This window comes from Macaca nemestrina, chromosome 10, assembly GCF_043159975.1.
Source record: "Macaca nemestrina isolate mMacNem1 chromosome 10, mMacNem.hap1, whole genome shotgun sequence".
Classification (NCBI taxonomy): domain Eukaryota; kingdom Metazoa; phylum Chordata; class Mammalia; order Primates; family Cercopithecidae; genus Macaca; species Macaca nemestrina.
This window is the reverse complement of record NC_092134.1, coordinates 130,238,094-130,255,406: the sequence shown is the minus strand read 5'-3', so window position 1 is coordinate 130,255,406 and position 17,313 is coordinate 130,238,094. Positions and strand designations below refer to the sequence as shown.

Genomic DNA, 17,313 nt, shown 5'->3' with positions numbered 1-17,313 from the left:
TCAGATGTGCCAGGAATATAGTTCCCACCCATCCTAATTTTCACAGGGTACGCTCATTTTTTTTTTTTTCCTTGGATTCTGCAAGATCCTACAAGATTCTGATATGTATTCTGCAAGATGAATGTTGAGAGCCAAACACCATTTGGCTTGTAAAAATCTAATGACTCAGTATCCAGAGGGATGTTGCTTTCAGGGCAGGGAGATACTGGACACCAAGAAGAAAGCCAGCTTGGGCCCTTAAACCAACTTGGATGTCTAAACCATCTTCTGGTAACTCTCTGGATGAAAAGAAATCATAAACTTCACTTCTGTGATTTGGTAGATGTGGATTTTGGTACTTCAGAATTTGTATTTGAGTCTCTGTGGTGTTCTTTCTAGCCCAGATGCTAGGGTATGATGTTTCTTTCTGGGGAGATTCCAAAAATGTTACTCTCTGTGGCTGCGTGTACAATGTCTATTTAGAAAAGAAGACTGGCATTTGCATCTTAAATTCTTTAAGTTTATCTCACTGAATTTTGGAGTGGACAAAATATTGAATATCTTTTTTCAAGTGAAAAAATGTCGATTTTCGAGAGTATTACTTTAGGTTCTTGTGTATGTCTGTTTGTGCTTTCCTGGTGGCAGAAACTCAGAAAACTCTAGAGCTCAAATTTCAGCGTATTCAATTTTTTGTTAATGTGTCTACAGCTTGTTAATAAAAGCTTACTTAATGAAAGCCAACATCACCACCACTTGAATCATTTTTGCAGCCAGAAGAGTGTACTTAAATAATTGTGTATTCAGACTTCACTTTAGTAAATTTCAATAAATAGCTTCCCATAGGAGAGGTTTCTTCTGTTGAATCTGTAGAAGTTGACGATGGTACAAGCATCAGCTTTCTCGGGCAGCTTTTCTAAACACCTGCAGGGTGGAAAAGAGATCCTTCTCTCAAAATATTGAATATTGCCGGCATGACCACTCTTGTCGCTGGTGCCTGCTGTTTTCCATCTTGTCTGGGTTGCAGGGTTCTTCACAGTGATGGGACACTGAAGTGCAATGGGATGAAAGCATGCCTGTGGCATTTTTACCCTAGCTGTGGGGAAATGACCACCATCCTGTGTCCATGACACTCTTCCTCCTCAGGACTTTTAACCTAGGCTTCAGAAGCCATCACTGGGGCCAGTCCTGGCATTTATAATGGGGATAGGGACCATTTCCAGGAAAAGTTTCTATATCAAGGACATCTCAGTTCTGCAGCAGCGGAATCTTTGAAATTACCTGCAAACCATCTTTTTGCAAGCGCAACCAACTTTATTTCTGTTTTTCTTAATTCCAAAAATGCTTTATTTCCAGAATGTTAATATTTAGTTAGCAGTAGGCTCTAGGTTTCCCAACCCCTCAGCCTTTTCGAAGGGTATAATAACAAATGTGTAAATGTGCTAGGGGATCCCTGTGATTTATGGAAGCTTTATATTGAATACTTTTGAAGAGGAAAGGCCTTTTGGTAATAATACTCATTTTTTGACTCTTCTGTAATATGCAACCTGAGGGTGGGGATCGGGGGACGTGGAGAAATGCCATTCTCCTACCGAGCACAAACTGTGTACGCCTGTTTTACAGGGAAGTCACGGGCTCCTAAGCATTCAGTTTAAAAATGAGCAGAATTAGATGGGTATCCTTCATTGGCCCTTCATGGCTAGGAGAGGAATGGGAGAGGGAACGTAACTCATTTTGGCTTCAGTCCTTACACTTTTAAGAGACAACGCTACTCCATACTCCATTTTTTTAAAAAAGCTTCTGTAATGGTTAGTGAAATTTACATTTCAGCTCCTGCCTACAACAGTTTTCTGCCTTATTTTCTCTTATTTTCTCTTCCCAGCCCTTTGTGCTGCCTCCTCGACAACCTGCTCGTAGGTATTACAATTGGCCTCAGAAATTGCAGTGCTTCCCTTTTGTTCAGCTGATTGGCTTGGTAGGTTGTATCTGCAAATTTGAAAGCAGCATGTTTTATTTTTTTACAGCATCTAAACAATAATGTAACCACATCACGGCGTTCTTAGTCACATCATTGACCTCCTCCAGCAGTTTATCCCCCTACAACACTTGAATACATTAATATCACTGTCTGTAGCATTTTAATTTAATTAGAGCTGCAGTTATAATCCTCTTGGGAAAATCGTTATCCTGCCCTCCACACACACACACACACACACACACACACACGCACCCAATCCCCATAATGTTAAAAGAAAGCACCTCTGGTTTTCATCTGTCTGACACTTTGCTTTAGAGGTGGGTGAGCTGTAAGCTGGGACTGTCACCACCACCCCCTCCTTTGTTGGGGTCGGACCAGAGAAGCAGTTGTAAGAGTAAAGAAGTTCCTTTTATTTGGGAAATTAGATGTTAGTGTCCTTAAGCTTCTCTGTCTAGATGTCTCCGTCTGAGATAGTGGTATTTGCTTAATTTTTCCAATTGTTGATAGTCTGCTGATGTGCCAGGGTAGATGTTAAGTGCGTGCTTATTGCAATAGAGTAAAAAATGAGGACTGCGAGAGTCACCCTAGAGATTCACAAAAAGAGAGACAAAAGGAGTCTTTGTAGGTGGGATTCCCAAGAGTGTGTTTTGTTCTCCGGGGAACAGAGCCCCCTCACTGTACAGCATCCTCTTGGGGTCCCTGAGTGCTCTGCAGCCACTGAGCCCAGAGTTACCTTAGGTGTGCCATGGCTGCTAGAAGAGTGCTCGGGGCCCTAGAAGCACATTTTGCATTTGTCCCGTCTTGGTCAAGGTAACCTCTCGTTGCTGACAAGTCTCTTCATTGAGCCTTTGACAAAGAGCTAATGGTGTGGAAAACTGTCCTCCAGCTGAGTAGAAACCATCATCAGGAACGTGAGGAGATCAGTGGGCCACAGTCTCTTCCTCTCTGGCCTTCCTTTTATAAGTTTTCATCATGAAGTAGCGGTTGTCTCCATCTAAAATTGTTTGGCCGGGGTTTGCGGGGGATGGTGTCAGATCCCAGAGCAGGTGCAGAAGTGTGGTGTTTCAGCGTAAGGTCAGGGAAACATGTAGAAGAGAAAGCACACCAAGGGGTTGCTTTTAAAGAGAGCACAGTGAAAGGCAGGTCCAAAGCCATGATAATTTAGTAAATCACAGTATATACTTTCAGGGTAATAGCTAGTCAGACTCTTTTGTCAGTTGGCTGGAGATGGAGTTCCCAAGAAATGCAGTCCAGTCAGCATGGAGGGCTGGGTTTCTCCCAGCTTGCCTTGGTGGAGTTGGGGGAGGCGGGGATGAGGTGGCCTCACTCTCATGGACTAGCCAGAGTGTCTTGTGAGTTTCTCTTTGCTTCAAGGGAAACAAGAGTCATTGAATTTCGAAATGCTGTCTTGTTTTTTTCTTGCACTCGTGCAGCACCATTTGAAGACCCTTTGGCTGCCCGATGTTTTCTTCACCAAGTTTCACTTCTGCAAAAACCCTAACAAAACAGAAAGTTATTTCCGAGAATAAAGTTAACGGTAGATATCTAGACATATAGTGGGATTTTGGGGGCTGGTGTCAGACAAGAGTTGAAGAATATGGAGAATTTGTTAAATTCGAAAAACAGACTTTGAAATGCTCAAAAGCCCACCTCACCTTTAAAACCTCTGAACAGATTTTATGTTTCCTATATGTGTGGGTTATTACTAATTTTTTTTGCTTTGTTCATCCCAAACCACCCCAAACCAAACACCAAAAAAAGTATGACCCATCCTTAAGTTAAAGTTTCTCAAAATACGTGTGATGCTTGCTAAAGTTCGAGAAAAGTGCAGTTGAAAGTTTTGCCTCTGGGTGACTTTTTACAGGATATCTTAATTGACACAGAAATGAAACCTGGGATATATGTGCCTGCCCTTCATTAAGAAATTCACCAAGAAACTGCAGGATGTATGTTTAAACAGAAATATTCCAACTGCCCTAGTTGCTTCTGATAGGTGCCTTAGGGAAGGTAGAGCAATTCCATTCGGAAATTATAACAATATGTATATATTCATTTAAAATCAGAACTTCCTACCGCAACCGCCAAACTTTCTAGGCTATGAGCAGAGAAGCTTTAATTTGGTTATAGGCTGAGGACTCCGCCACTTCCCTTTGCACATTTGATGAGATGTAAAATGTTAAAGAAGTATCTTTCCAAAACGTAAACACTGCCTTCCCTTTACTTTAACGTACGATTTTCTTTTGCTCCTGAGTTTTATTTTCATAACGGCATTTTACTCGTCTTTCCACCGTATTTTTGGATGTTGTGTGTTCCACTTTACATTGCCCAGTTAAACCACAGACACTCCTGAAGTTGTGTGTATGTATGGACTGCAAGTCAACCTAGTTGGTATGCTGATCTAAGATACAAATTGCACTGCTGTTCTGCTGAACCCAGTAGTCGGTTTCTTGCCATTATTTGCGGTATTTTAACTTAAAACTCACAGTAATCCTTCTCACCCCATCTAGTTTGTTTTAATTGATCTAACAAACACTGCTTGTTTGAATTCAAATGAAGAACCCACCGAAGCTGCCCCCTACCCTTTGATAGTTGATAAGGGGTCAGTCAAACAGTACTTCTTTTAAATTCAGATACTTCTTTGAATGAACTATGAAATACTTCAGAGGGAAAGGAAATACCGATTCTGAGACGGAGAATGAAGGAACAAGGAGATATTCATTACTGTTGCAGATAATTCCTTGCAATGAAGGAAACAATTAGATGTTGGATATTTTTAGTTGTGTTTGTTGTATAGTGAGATAGGTGGACAACAGAAGAATCTTCCTCGTGGATTTAAATTCTAAATCTAGAACTTATCTTTGAAGCTGTCACTTTACTCGTTCAGCTCACTCTCTGTGCAGTGAATCTAGAATCATACTTTGATTAGAAGCTGGGGATATTGCTACAGAAGAGAAAACGTGGCTTCGATAAAGTGATGGCATTAATTATGCAACTTGGGCAAGTCATTTTTTAGAAAGTTGTCTTTAAGCCATTCTCTTGGACATATTTTTTTGTTCCGTTTTGTCCCTCCTTTTTAGTTGTACAAACCACAGGGTGTACACCTATTGACCTGAGTCCAAAGTAAAGGCTGTTTTCAAAGATGGCAGAGTTTTGTTATATAGCCCCAATGCTAGGCATCTGAAAGACAACTGTATACAGTGTCTCTACAGAGAGAGTAAGCCGGATTGCTTGGGAAGCTGGTACTGCCCATGCCCCACCTCCCTTTTGCTCCCCATCCCCAGATGGTCTCGCACCTCCATTCCAAGCTTTCATTGTCTCTCTCCCCCTCCCCTCTTCCTGCCCTTATTTTTAACAGCAGGAACGAATTTCATATACACCTCCAGAGAGCCCAGTGCCGAGTTACGCTTCCTCGACGCCACTTCATGTTCCAGTGCCTCGAGCGCTCAGGATGGAGGAAGACTCAATCCGCCTGCCTGCGCACCTGCGTGAGTGTTCGTGACCCAAGAGGGACAGACGAGTGATGGCATGGGGCGGGGGTGGCAGGCAGTGGACTCCAGGCCAGAGAGTAGCAAGCTCTGAGGTGGTTTTCACAGGACTTCGCCACGCTGCTTTGGAATCTTTCACACCCCCTGCCCCCCAAAGACCTCTGAAAAGTTGAGATTCCTGTTCCTTGTTTCTCAATGTGTTCATTTCTTCCCTGACTATGACACGTTAAAAAAACAAGAAACCTGGAAGCATGCAGTATATGGCAGAGCCTACTAAATCTCCTAGTAGACAAGATGATTTGTGTGTGTGCAAAGTTTATCTGTATTCTCAAATTCACGCTTACTCAACTTTAATATTTTCTTTGGTCCTAAATTTTGCTCAGTTTGTGAGTCAGACTCACTCCTGCTTTGTGTTTAAGCCGTGCGCTGTTCTTTCTTTCCAGGGCCCTCCTTCCCCTCCCTGTCTGTGCTGGCTACTTTTCTTCCCTTCATTTTCTAGGCCTGCGTAGGTCCTTTCTCTTACCTCCTTTCCTTCTCCTCCACTCTCTCTTGCTTCTCTTGTGCTTGCTTTGCCTCAGCAGCTGCAGTCTGTAGTGGTTCCACCTTTCTCTCCCAAATCATCTCTACCCCTTGGCCTACCACTTCCCCATCTCAGTCCTCAGCTGCAACTTGGCAGAGGTTTGGGGCCCACACACCTGTGCTGCCGATACTGGCCTCCAAAGCCGTTGACACCTGCTGTGTCCTTTTTGTCTGCCTTTCTCATACTACCGCCCAGCTCAGGTGATAAAACAGGATTGGGGCAGCTGGAGAGATGAATCACCTGATTCCCACCCTCTTCACCGTATCCAAGGAAATGCCAGCTTCTCTGCCTTGAATGTTATCCTGTGGGCACAAGATTAGGTTATAGAGGACACTTGGGGTCACCGTGGCCCTTCCAGTGACTTCAGTGGTGGCACAGTCTTGCTCACCATCTCTCTCCAGCACGGTGATTCTCTTCCTGTTCCACCCTCCTCAGAAGGTTGCTTTCTGAATGCAGAGAACAATAGGAGACAGAGGATGCAGGTTCTTCCTTTCTCTCTCTGATAATTCAGGGAATTAGATGACCGTGATACTGGGGCTCCTGGGGGAACACTGCTGGCTTATGCCTTCTGCCCCACAGTGCAGATGGTTGCTGGGATGTTTGCAAGGAGTTGGGGGCATGAGAATCCTTTCCCTCCTGCATCTTGCTGCGTCCATCCGTATTTACGAAGTTGCTGCCTACTATGGTCAAGACATTCCTGCTTCATTTGGGCAGGGAAGGAAAGGACACAGCCCTACTCTACCATCTTTTCCTCTACTTTTAAGGAGGTTGGAACTGTAAAGGTGCCAGGATCATGGCTGGGAACATCAGTGTCCTTAGGAAACTGGAATGTTATGGCACCATGGGAGCAGACACAACTGGAAAAGAAACAGCAGCCAAGTGATAGGAAATTTTCCTCCAGAAGTCATCCTGTGACCGATACGTTCACTTCAGAAATACTCGCCTCAGGATGGAACATCCTCATGCCACGCAGGCAGAACACTGCCGCTACCTAATTCGTTCATTTATTCATCTCGCAAATAGTTATTGATTGCCTCTGCTGTGCCCGGCACTCTTCTGTGTCCTGGGGGTGCAGAAATGAACAAAGCAGAAAAAACTCCTCTGCTCTTGTGGAACTTAAATTCTAGCACAGAGAAAAAAAAAAGTTCCAAACACTCATCACAAACAGACTGAGATTTGTTTCATAACGTTTCATTTTTACATTTTGCAACATCCCCCAAGGAGGCCTTTGCTCCTGGTTCACTTCTGGATGCCTTGACATATGGAAGCTCCTTAACTACCTTCCATGAGATGTGAACCTGACAAAACAAACAAGCAAGCAAACAAACACACTGAACTGGAGGTCAGGAGATCTTAACTTTTACCTAGTTCTGCTGTTCGACTGTGGGTAATTTAACTCAGTTCTCCTAGCAGACAATACTGTGTGTGGACAGGAAAATGTTTCACAGCCTTCCTAACTTTCAAATACTGTCATTCTCATCTGAGGCATCATTCTCCTTGCTTTGAATTGTTTCTTCCATAGTAACACTTGCATTTTTTCTGGAGTAGACAGTTTCCTTATTGAGCCGTGTCTGTGCTGCTTACCGGCATTTTGGTAGCGCCTTCTGTGTGCCAAGCACACAACCATAATAGCTAATATTTATCACGGGATTACCCTGTAGCAGACACTATGTGAAGTCCTTTACAGGAATTCTTTTTAATTCATTCTCACAGTACCTGTAAGGCAGGTCTTCTTTCTATCTGCATGTCACACATAAGGGCTTAGACAATTTAAGTAATTTTTCAAGGTCAATCATAGAACCAGTAAGAGAATAGAGTCAAGACTCAAACTCAGTTCTGGCTGACTCCAGAGCCCAGGATCTTATATCCACTATACCACCATAAAGTATGTGTTTAGTAAATATTTTTTGGATGGATGGATGGATGGATGGATGGATGAATTCAGGGTTGACACTTAGCCAGTGTTCGCTGATGTGGCCGTAGCATTGGTTTATGGCTGGAATCTATTCTAATTGCCGTCCTGTCTGTTCTATCTGTTTGTTGAATGGTTTGCATATCATCCTTCGAAGCATGGATGGATCCCCACGTAGACAGCTATAAAATATAGAACTGTGGCACATTCCTGGAAACCTTGCCATTTCATCAGTAGTTAGACTGTGGATTCAGGTGATGGTAAAGATTTTGCCTGAATGCCTACTTTATGGCAGTCTAACTTTATATACCTCTCCTTGGTCATCTGCATGAGACCTATTGTTGACACCATTGGTTCTGACGTCTGTATTGAATCCTCTGGAAGTGGAGCTTCCCAGGCTCTTGCTGTTTGCCCTCGGCTGGGACTTTCCGAATGGGGCTGAGCTTCTGTCCTCCCGCTCCTATTCTAGGATTCTGCTGTTTGTCATCCTGTTTGAGAGGAGCATATAGCCCCTACGATGACTGAAGCTGTGCCACACACTTGAAGATGCATCCCAGCTGAGTTTCCAAACCTAAAAGAAAATAAATATTCTAACCAGGGAATTGGGTTATTGCTGTTTTAATCTGGGATTCCAGACAATTCCCAGTGGAATGCTCATGGAAAGTACGGGGAAGAATCTCAAAGCCAAGACAACAGCGGGACATTTATGGTATTGCTAAGTCGGAGGCACTTTTAGCTGCTTGTTTTAAACGGACACTCATCAGATTGGTATGCCTCGAAGTGGGTTCTTTTCACCATTTTCCATTGATTACCAGATAAATCCTCTCCCTTAATTCTTCCTTTCTCTTCTTTCGTTCTTAAATCAGCACATATTCTTGGGAGTTGGGGTTAAGGGGAGCAGAGATCATAATATCTAAGGTTTTCATACAGAGAGTTTCTCACCATTTTATTCTGCAAAAACAGAGCTAGACCCAAACTGAAGACACAGCATGACAAATTAGCAAGTTATTGAGAAGTAGAGAGTGATGCCTTTCCTTTTATTTGCCAGTGATAACAGCAAAGTGATAAATGGAGTAAAGTGTTAAGTGCTGATTAGGGAGGACTTGAAAAGGACTGGCAAAGCAGCCTGGGCAGAGTGCAAGAGGAGAGCCCAGGGAAGAAAGGCCAGACCTGTGCCACCCTGCTCTGACTCACTGCCCAGATTACCAGGACAGTGCCCTTCAACCGTCCTACAGCAGAACTCCCCTGCTCACCGGGAGAGCAAACACAAGTATGTCTGTTGAGAGGATAGAAAGGGCATCATTTTTGCTTCTTCTTCCATAAAGGATACTGAATTGTTTTTGAAGCTTGAGGGTAGAAGAGCCGAAGTACAATTACAGTAGACAGGTGGGAAAAAAAAAACAAGTTCCATTCTTTAAAGGAACATAAGCCTTTCATCGTAGCTTGAAAACACTTGAAAGACCAAGGACCCCCAAGGGTGCCCAGGCAAGATCACTCTTGACTCTGGCCAGAGAAGGGCTGTTACTGGGAGCAAAGGATACCTTTGCCCAGTTCTCACCAGGTGACTTGTAGTCTTGCAAGGGAGGGACGTTTTCTGATTTGTCTACCCAAAGGCCATTCTTTTTCTAAACTCATGGGGGAGTGACTGCTGAAGGGGGCAGTTAAAGCACCTCACGAGGTTCTGCCAGCCTGCTGATTGGCAGAGGCTTACCTTATGAAACACTGGGCCTCAGACAGTGATGCTCAGACCCAGCCTTACGATAATAATGTAAGTATAGTTCAGATTGATGGGGCAGAATTTAAATAATTAAATGTCTTTATTTAAAATTTCTGTTAAACGTGATCATTTCACATTTAGTTGACATTATGCCATTTGCCCGCAGACTTTGCATTTTGCAGTGTCCATTTGGCCTTCTAAAATCCCTGTCAATGATATTTAAAAATCGGAAGCTAGGACTCATTCATCATGTTTAATAGGGTTAGGGTTTATGATGTTGCGGGTTAATAAATAGCCATAATAGCCGCTCGGTGTTTTCTGGAGTCAGAACACCAGAAATAGTCCCTTGGCTCTCTTTCTTTTCCTTGTGAATCTTTCAAAATTCTTACATTACTACTCCTGCTTGTGTGTGTTTAATAATTTAATTTAATGCCTTCCTTTGGAAACGTTACCTCGCTGCTCACCCACTCGGCTGTTTTGCCTTCTCAGCAGAGTAACTGAGTTTAAGACAGCCACGTGACAGGCAAAGCTATATTAGAACCAGCATAGTGAGAAGGGATGCAGTGCCTCTTTTCTAATTGGGTAGAGCAACAATTTTATATGCTTTCACATTATGTTTGTTCCCAAAAAAAAAAAGGCAAAATTGGGAGCTGAACATGATCATCGTTATTATTTTATATTTTTATACATAACAAGATGTGCTCATACTTATTGTCTCATTTAATTGTGCAACAGTCCTTGAAGTAGGTGCTATTCATTCTGTTTGATGAGCTGACCGTGGCTCCGACAGGTCAACTGGATTGTCCAGGTGCACACAGCATGTGAAAGGCTGAATGTGATTTCTACTTCTTGAAACCACCTTTCAGCTTTTTTTTTAGGAGAAAACATAACGTCAGAATTTCATGGACTTGAAAGTAGAGGCACCGCTGACCACTGAAGTCTGGGCGGCCACAGGTACAAGGACTGGGACAGGTGCGGTTCTAGTGATGCCACCTGATCATGAAGTTGTGCTGAATCCGCAGCAGACTGGCTTCTCCCTCTCAACAGGATGAGGGAGAGGCATCAGGATAACAGCCTGTCCCTGTGGATAGTTTATGCTGGTTTTGTTCACCAGTCCTGCTGCCTCCCGCTGTTTGTTCTCTTGTGAGCTCAGGTTAGAGTTGAATTTCTCCCTGCAACCAGAATGCCAGAGCTGGTCCTGTAGGCCCTGATGGGCCAGCTCCGAGAGTGGGTTCAATCCAGTACCCAATTCCCCAGCATTTTGCTAGGGGTGCCCTTCTAGGAGGACGGTCCCGCTGCTTTTGGAAGTCTCCAAATAAAAAACCATGGTAATAGACAGGGCTTGGGTCCAGATAGATGTGAATGGACTTGAATTTCAGGGTCGACTCTTTCTATTAGAGATGATTCAACCTATCTAAGACTCAAGTTTCTAATAACACCTACTAATGAGGGTTTCTTAGAAATACCAGATCTCATTTATGTATAGCACCTGGCACAGTGCCCGGCCTGCAGTGGCCAGGTAGCTCACCAAAGCTCCATTTCCGTTTCCGGTGACAGTGGCTAGCCTGTTGAAGACGTGGCTTCCCCATGCAGGAGCCAAGGGAAGCAGCTTGCATGTCGTTGTCTGTGTGTTTCATTAAAGAAAGGACCTAGGGTTCTGTCTGTGTGGTACTCAGACTAATTTTCCTAAGTCAGATGGAAATAAGCTTTGCTTTCAAACAATCCCCTGTGATTTCCAGGGGCTCAGTTTTGCTCTAGGGCACTCCATCCCAGGACCTTTTCCTACCCACACATCTCTCCCTCAGTCTGGAACTTTCTTCCCGGTCTTGCCTGAATCTGCGAGTCTCCTTCTTCAGCCTTCCCCACTCTTCTAATACCTATCAAGTCCTCCCCTGTCCTTTGCTATCACATCAGCGTTCCAAAAATGGCCTCTCCTCACAGCTGCCCGTGACGTGCAGTGATATCACCAGCAGAGTTGAGACAAGGACAAGGAGAAGAGATTTAATTCTCTGTCAGTGTCTTACAAAGCAGTAATGACTTCTAACAAAGCCAACCCGCCACTAGCATTTTATACTTTGTTCCCCCTTAAGCCTTCTTTTGGGTGCCTTCACTTTTTACATTCAAATGCTTGAAGGCTTTCTACTTTCCCCACGGCACATGTGGCTATACGAGGGCCCTGGTTAGCTGCTTCAAACAGCTTGAAGAGCAAAAACAGCCCGCAGCAGAACAGCCAGGATGCTTTGGAAGGGAAATTTCCTTTTTGGGTTTGCTGTCTGAAAGAATTTCCGATGCAGGCAGACGTTAATTCCTAGCTCCATGCTTCCTGATAAGGAAGCAGCTTCAATAAATGCAGCTATTTATAGATGTCTTTTTTTTTTTAAGAAAAAAATATATAACCAGAGGTTTACTGACCTTTTCTTTCACTTCACATTTCATGCAGTGAGCTCTGTGTACATTTAAGGCAGTTCCTCCAGCATCAGCTCTGACAAAGTGGCCCTGGTTTCGCTGTGGGGGATGGGGAGGGGAGGATGAAGATGGCACGGACCCTCATTAGTGTCACAGGCTCTCCCTTTTCCTCGGAATTCTGAAGTAGATGTTTGGAAACTGTTGACAATGAGTTTGTCCCTACCTGGTGCTCTGCATTATTTATGTGAGCCCAGAGATGCTCAGCTCTATTCTAGACTCAACACTGAAAGGTTATAGCAGACTAAGAGAGCCCTTTGAAAAATAAAAGACGATGAGAACCAGTCCGTTTTATGAGACTTGAACAACAACAGGAAATCAGAAACTTTATTTCCATTTCTTCTTTTTTTCTGTCTATTGCTTCCTCTTGGATTTTCCCAACCCTCAATACCTCTGTGGTCTTTCCCTTGTCTTGATGGGTTTCCACGGATTGAGGAGTTCCTGTCCTTGAGCTCCACTCCACGGTCACCCTTACATGTATGATAAAGGTTCAGTGTGATGTTGGCTTGAACTGTGCTTCTCTAAGTTACTTCTCACCTCCTCTTATTATCAGAAAGCATTGATTGAGCTGAGTATATACAAATTCAGTAGTTTCCATTCTCAAATAACTGATATTTTCTCCCATTTTGCTTCATGCCTGAGTTACACCGCATCAGTAATTCAGACTTCTGGTGTTTCTGGCAGGATGACCTTGATAGCTTCATCAGAGGTGAACGTTAGCAGGGACCTTTAGATGTTGCTGCTTTTGCTGTTGCCGTGGGTGGATTCTGATTCTCAGTTGCCTGTACCATGTGTGAGTGTTTTGTGGTTCGTTTTTCTGATCTCTTCTGAAGGAGAGGTAGAGCAGGACTTGAGAGAATTAAACTGGCCCTGGCTCTGGCCACATGCTGACTGTAAATTCCCAAGTATAATTAGTCACGCTGCCCCAGAATTTACTGCCTCCATCTTGGATGGGTGGACAAAACTCCATTCTTTCAACATTGGCCTCCATGTCTGCTTCCAGCAGATCGTGGATACCAGGAGCTCTCAAATGGGGCTGTCAGATTCCAGTCGTACAAATGCGGACTGTGGGTACAGATAATGGATAAAGAGCTGTAGATGTGGGGTGGATGAGGATTGGATACCTAGAAGGGAAGGTGGACTGCACAGAGCTGTGCAGGGAATACCCTACTTTACCAGGTCAGCTGAGGCTAAATTCTCAGCTTTTGGGGTGGGGGTACTCACCGAAATGGTTCACTGAGGAGGGGGTGAAGGTTTGTAAGGGAAGATATAACAATTCTTTTTTAAAAGCACCTAGAACAAGTTTTAGGGTGTTGAATAGCACCATCTGAAAAATTATAGGGGTATCCAGCAATTTATGGAGCTCTGCTTGAGAAGTATCATTGTTAGGATTTTATTACCCATTTGTTTTCCAGAAATAGCTCATCTTTGCAAATGAGCTTTTAGTTTTTTGGTCATTGCACCCTACCTGCCAGCTCACAGGAGCCTGTGTTTCTCCTTAGGAGCCACTCTGAGGTCAACTGTGTTTAAGATCATAAAGGCACTTTAGAGAATCTCTGTGGCATTGTTGTGGGGAATAAGAAATAATGATCACTACTACTATTATATATATGTATATATATAAACGTATATATGTGTGTGTGTATATATATAAAAGTATATATGTGTGTATATGTATATGCTTCATATATGTTATCCTGAATAATAACAAACGCTGCACAGTAGATACTATACCTGAGGCTCTGTAGTGGTAAACCACTTGCCCAAGGTCACACAAAGGGAAAGTGGAGGAGCCCCAATTTGAATCCACATCTAATTCTAAAACCCAGACTTTTCTTTTCCACTTCACCCTATTACTCTTTAAAAGTCTGAGGAGCAAATGAAAGTTGTTTCATTCTGTCTGTTGGTTCGAAGGAGAATATCCAAGCTAGTAGGCTGATTTTTTTTTCCAATTTTTAAGCATAATACAAATTACTGACAAGAGGGCCCAGATGGATAAAATCAGAGCTATAAACCAAATTATCTTTTGAACTTGAAGGAAGATAAATTTCCGTATCCAATCCAGTATGCACACTGTTATATGCCAGATATTCTCAGGTATGTGTATCAATTCTAGAGTGTTAGAAACAAAATTAAATGAAGTAAAAAGAGGTTTCTTGGCCGGGCACGGTGGTTCACGCCTATAATCCCAGCACTTTGGGAGGCCGAGGTGGGCAGATCATGAGGTCAGATCAAGACCATCCTGGCTAACCCGGTGAAACCCCGTCTCTACTAAAAATACAAAAAATTAGCCGGGCATGGTGGCAGGCGCCTGTAGTCCCAGCTACTCAGGAGGCTGAGGCAGGAGAACGGCATGAGCCCAGGAGGCAGAGCTTGCAGCGAGCCGAGATCGCGCCACTGCACTCCAGACTGGGCAACACAGTGAGACTCCATCTCAAATAAATAAATAAATAAATAAATAAATAAATAAATAAATATTAGAGGTTCCTTGTCTATTATTTTCCATCTTTTTAAAAGAGATGATCTACCTCACAGATGGTTATTAAACAGTAAGAAAGGTGCTGTGATTAAATGAAGATTGTATTACTGAGTTTACACCTTAAAACACTGAACTTCCTGATAATTTGTGTTAAGCCAACACACTTCAGAAAAATTGCCTGACATTTGGTGCCTTAGTTTGCCCACATGGCATGTGTGCCAGAACACTCTACAATGGGGTAAGAGGGCAGAGAACATGCTCTTGTGGGGGTCAGTTTCCTGAGCTCTGGTTCTACGTGGCTGATTGCTTGGGTCATCTCAGCAGTTCATTCTGTTTCCCAGGACTGTGGTTTCCACATCTGCACAGTGAAACGGCCTAGGCATATGATTCCTAAGTTCTCCCCAACTCAATCATCACATTGTTCTCTAATTCCAGAAGAGAAACACAAGGAGTATCAGTAGTGGAATATTATCTGTAAATGCCCAGATTTCATGATCATTCACTTGATTTCCAGGGCTCAACATCAAATTTTAGTGCAGATGGTGGTACTTTCATGACACAGGAAATTGTCCTCCATTTTAGCTGTGATTGTTTTGTGAGGAAGCCCTCCCACAAGGAAATAGGGAAATCCAACACCCAACTCTGTTGAGCATTTCCCTACGGTTCCTGTGATTGAAATCGGGTTAATGCTTTTGTGGGATAAGAACTGGTGCTAGCTCCTAGGCCTCGCAGGGCTTCTAAAGACTGTCCCCGCCACTCTTGCCTTATGCTGGTTCCCAGGATCTTACAGCCAGAGCGCAGACCTGCTCCCCTGTTCTCGTAGCCCCCTTTCTGGTCTGAGAACTGTCTGTGGCTTGGCCCTTTGCCCCATGCACCACGCACAGGTGTGGCTTCTGAGAACTAGCTACTTGACCCCAATTGTGCGATTAGTGGGAATCCCCTCCGCAACTCAAGGCGTGCTTGCCTTTCCTGTAACCTGTAAAAAGTTTCGGTCTGTGTTTCTCTCACTCTGGAGATGGTATCCACCGGGGTTTAGGCTTTACAGAGCCAGCTGATCTGCGTGGAGAGGCCACAGTATCCTCCCTTAGCCGGCTCCGTAGCACATGCACAATTAATACTGCATTAATTAATTATGGGAGAAAAAAAAGCACAGTTGGCAAGGGAATGAAGGCTTTCAGCTTCTAAAGTGAAGGCTTTGATGCTGAGCTTGAAAGTACATTTCCATCCGCCTCAGCCAGCAGAGAGAATCTGTGACACTTATACCATCCCCTGGGCATGAAAACTCACACCCAAGGAAACTATTTCTAAATAGAGGCCCTCAACTAGTTGCTGGAATCATCTACTCATTGCCATGGGCTGTGAAAAGGGGGTGTAAGATTAGGGAGAAAAGACTTGCCCAAAGCAGCAGTGATTCGTGACCAAAGCTGATGAGGGGTTTTATTTTTTCTCCTTAAGTAGCTCTTAAGTCATCAACATCAGGAACTCTTTGTAGAGAAACAAATATGAGTAAGTGATTTGGTGCCAGCCCCCTTGAGGACATCAAATGACTCTTTCTCCTTCCTCCTCCTCCTCGCATGCCTTGCTTCAGGAAGGAACCCTAAGGTGGTGCTGGTTTTCCAAACCTGTTGTTTGGATGGGTTGGAAGGTTCACCTCTCTTAGGCATTGTTTCCCATGAGATATGAGCAAAGTAGGGGAGAAAACGCTTTCCTTTTTCATGCTGATTCCTTCACGCCATTGTTCTCGAACTCCTCAGCTCCCACACTGACTCCTTTCACTTCTCCTATGAGACGGTAGTGAAGCCACCTCACCAAGTCCCCTCTCTGAACAGACACAGTTCTCGTTCCCCTATTTACAACTCGGTCAAGCATTTTTCGTGGGGCTCTTGCTGACCTTAAAATTTGGCCATGATTCAAATATTCGCCCAGATATCTGGGGTTTTATTAAAGGTCTTTTAGGAACACAAAAGTAGAAATTCCCTGAGAGGTTTTCTTCACTTGAGACTCATGGGTTATAAACGAAACTACTCGAATGCCCAGACCAAGTGCCGAGAGGAGCGTCAGGGACCCACAAAAACCTAAAAAGATAGAAAATTTGTTTTTGATCAAATAGATTTTGGACCTTGTGAAAGAAAATAAGCTTTTCTTTTGATTCTTAGAGAAAAATTTTACTTCAGATGAATCCAAGTGTGTGTGCACGCACGTGCTTTCATTGGGATCGTCTCACAGCTATTATTCCAGATAGCTTCACAAAGCTTCTGTGATTTTTCCTACTACTGTGATGATTCCTACCCCCCCCCCCCCCCACCAAGTGATCAGGGGAAAGAACTTGAAATACAACTGGGTATTGTAGCATTGGCACTGTGCAGACGCTGTGTAGCTCTCTCATGTCTGGTACTTCTTTGTTTGCTAAAGGAGTATTGAGATTCAGAAAGTGGCTGCCTTCTAAACCTTTATTGTTCAGATAGCATTACTTTGGACCCAGGACAGAGGGCTTATAGTTGACTGGAACCGGGTGAATGTTATACTTAAGCAGGGAATGTGGTCACCCAGTTGCAATGATTTAGAGTGCTTTGAACATAAATATCTCCCACGATGAATGACCAGGGTGCCTGAAATTCCATTGTTGAGACATTCCTTTTGGATCAGGCATTATTTCCACATAGCTCCACTTTTAAAAGTAAATCATATGGTAGCAGATAGTTACGGAGAGAGATAATTAATAC

General features: G+C 43.6%; 1 protein-coding gene across 6 annotated transcripts in view; it reads left to right on the top strand.

Moving 5' to 3' along the window:
• LOC105482230 (ETS variant transcription factor 6) overlaps positions 1-17,313 on the top strand; it is a 248,433-nt gene that overhangs the window by 98,934 nt on the left and 132,186 nt on the right. For 4 of the 6 annotated variants that reach the window (XM_011742260.2, XM_024793041.2, XM_071072191.1 and 1 more), the window contains exon 2: positions 5,310-5,439. The exons of 1 other annotated variant lie outside the window; for it this stretch is intronic. In XM_011742260.2, the coding sequence (XP_011740562.1) occupies positions 5,310-5,439 (130 nt within the window). The remainder of the gene's footprint in view (positions 1-5,309; positions 5,440-17,313) is intronic. One more of the 6 variants, XM_011742263.2, reaches the window with a different exon arrangement.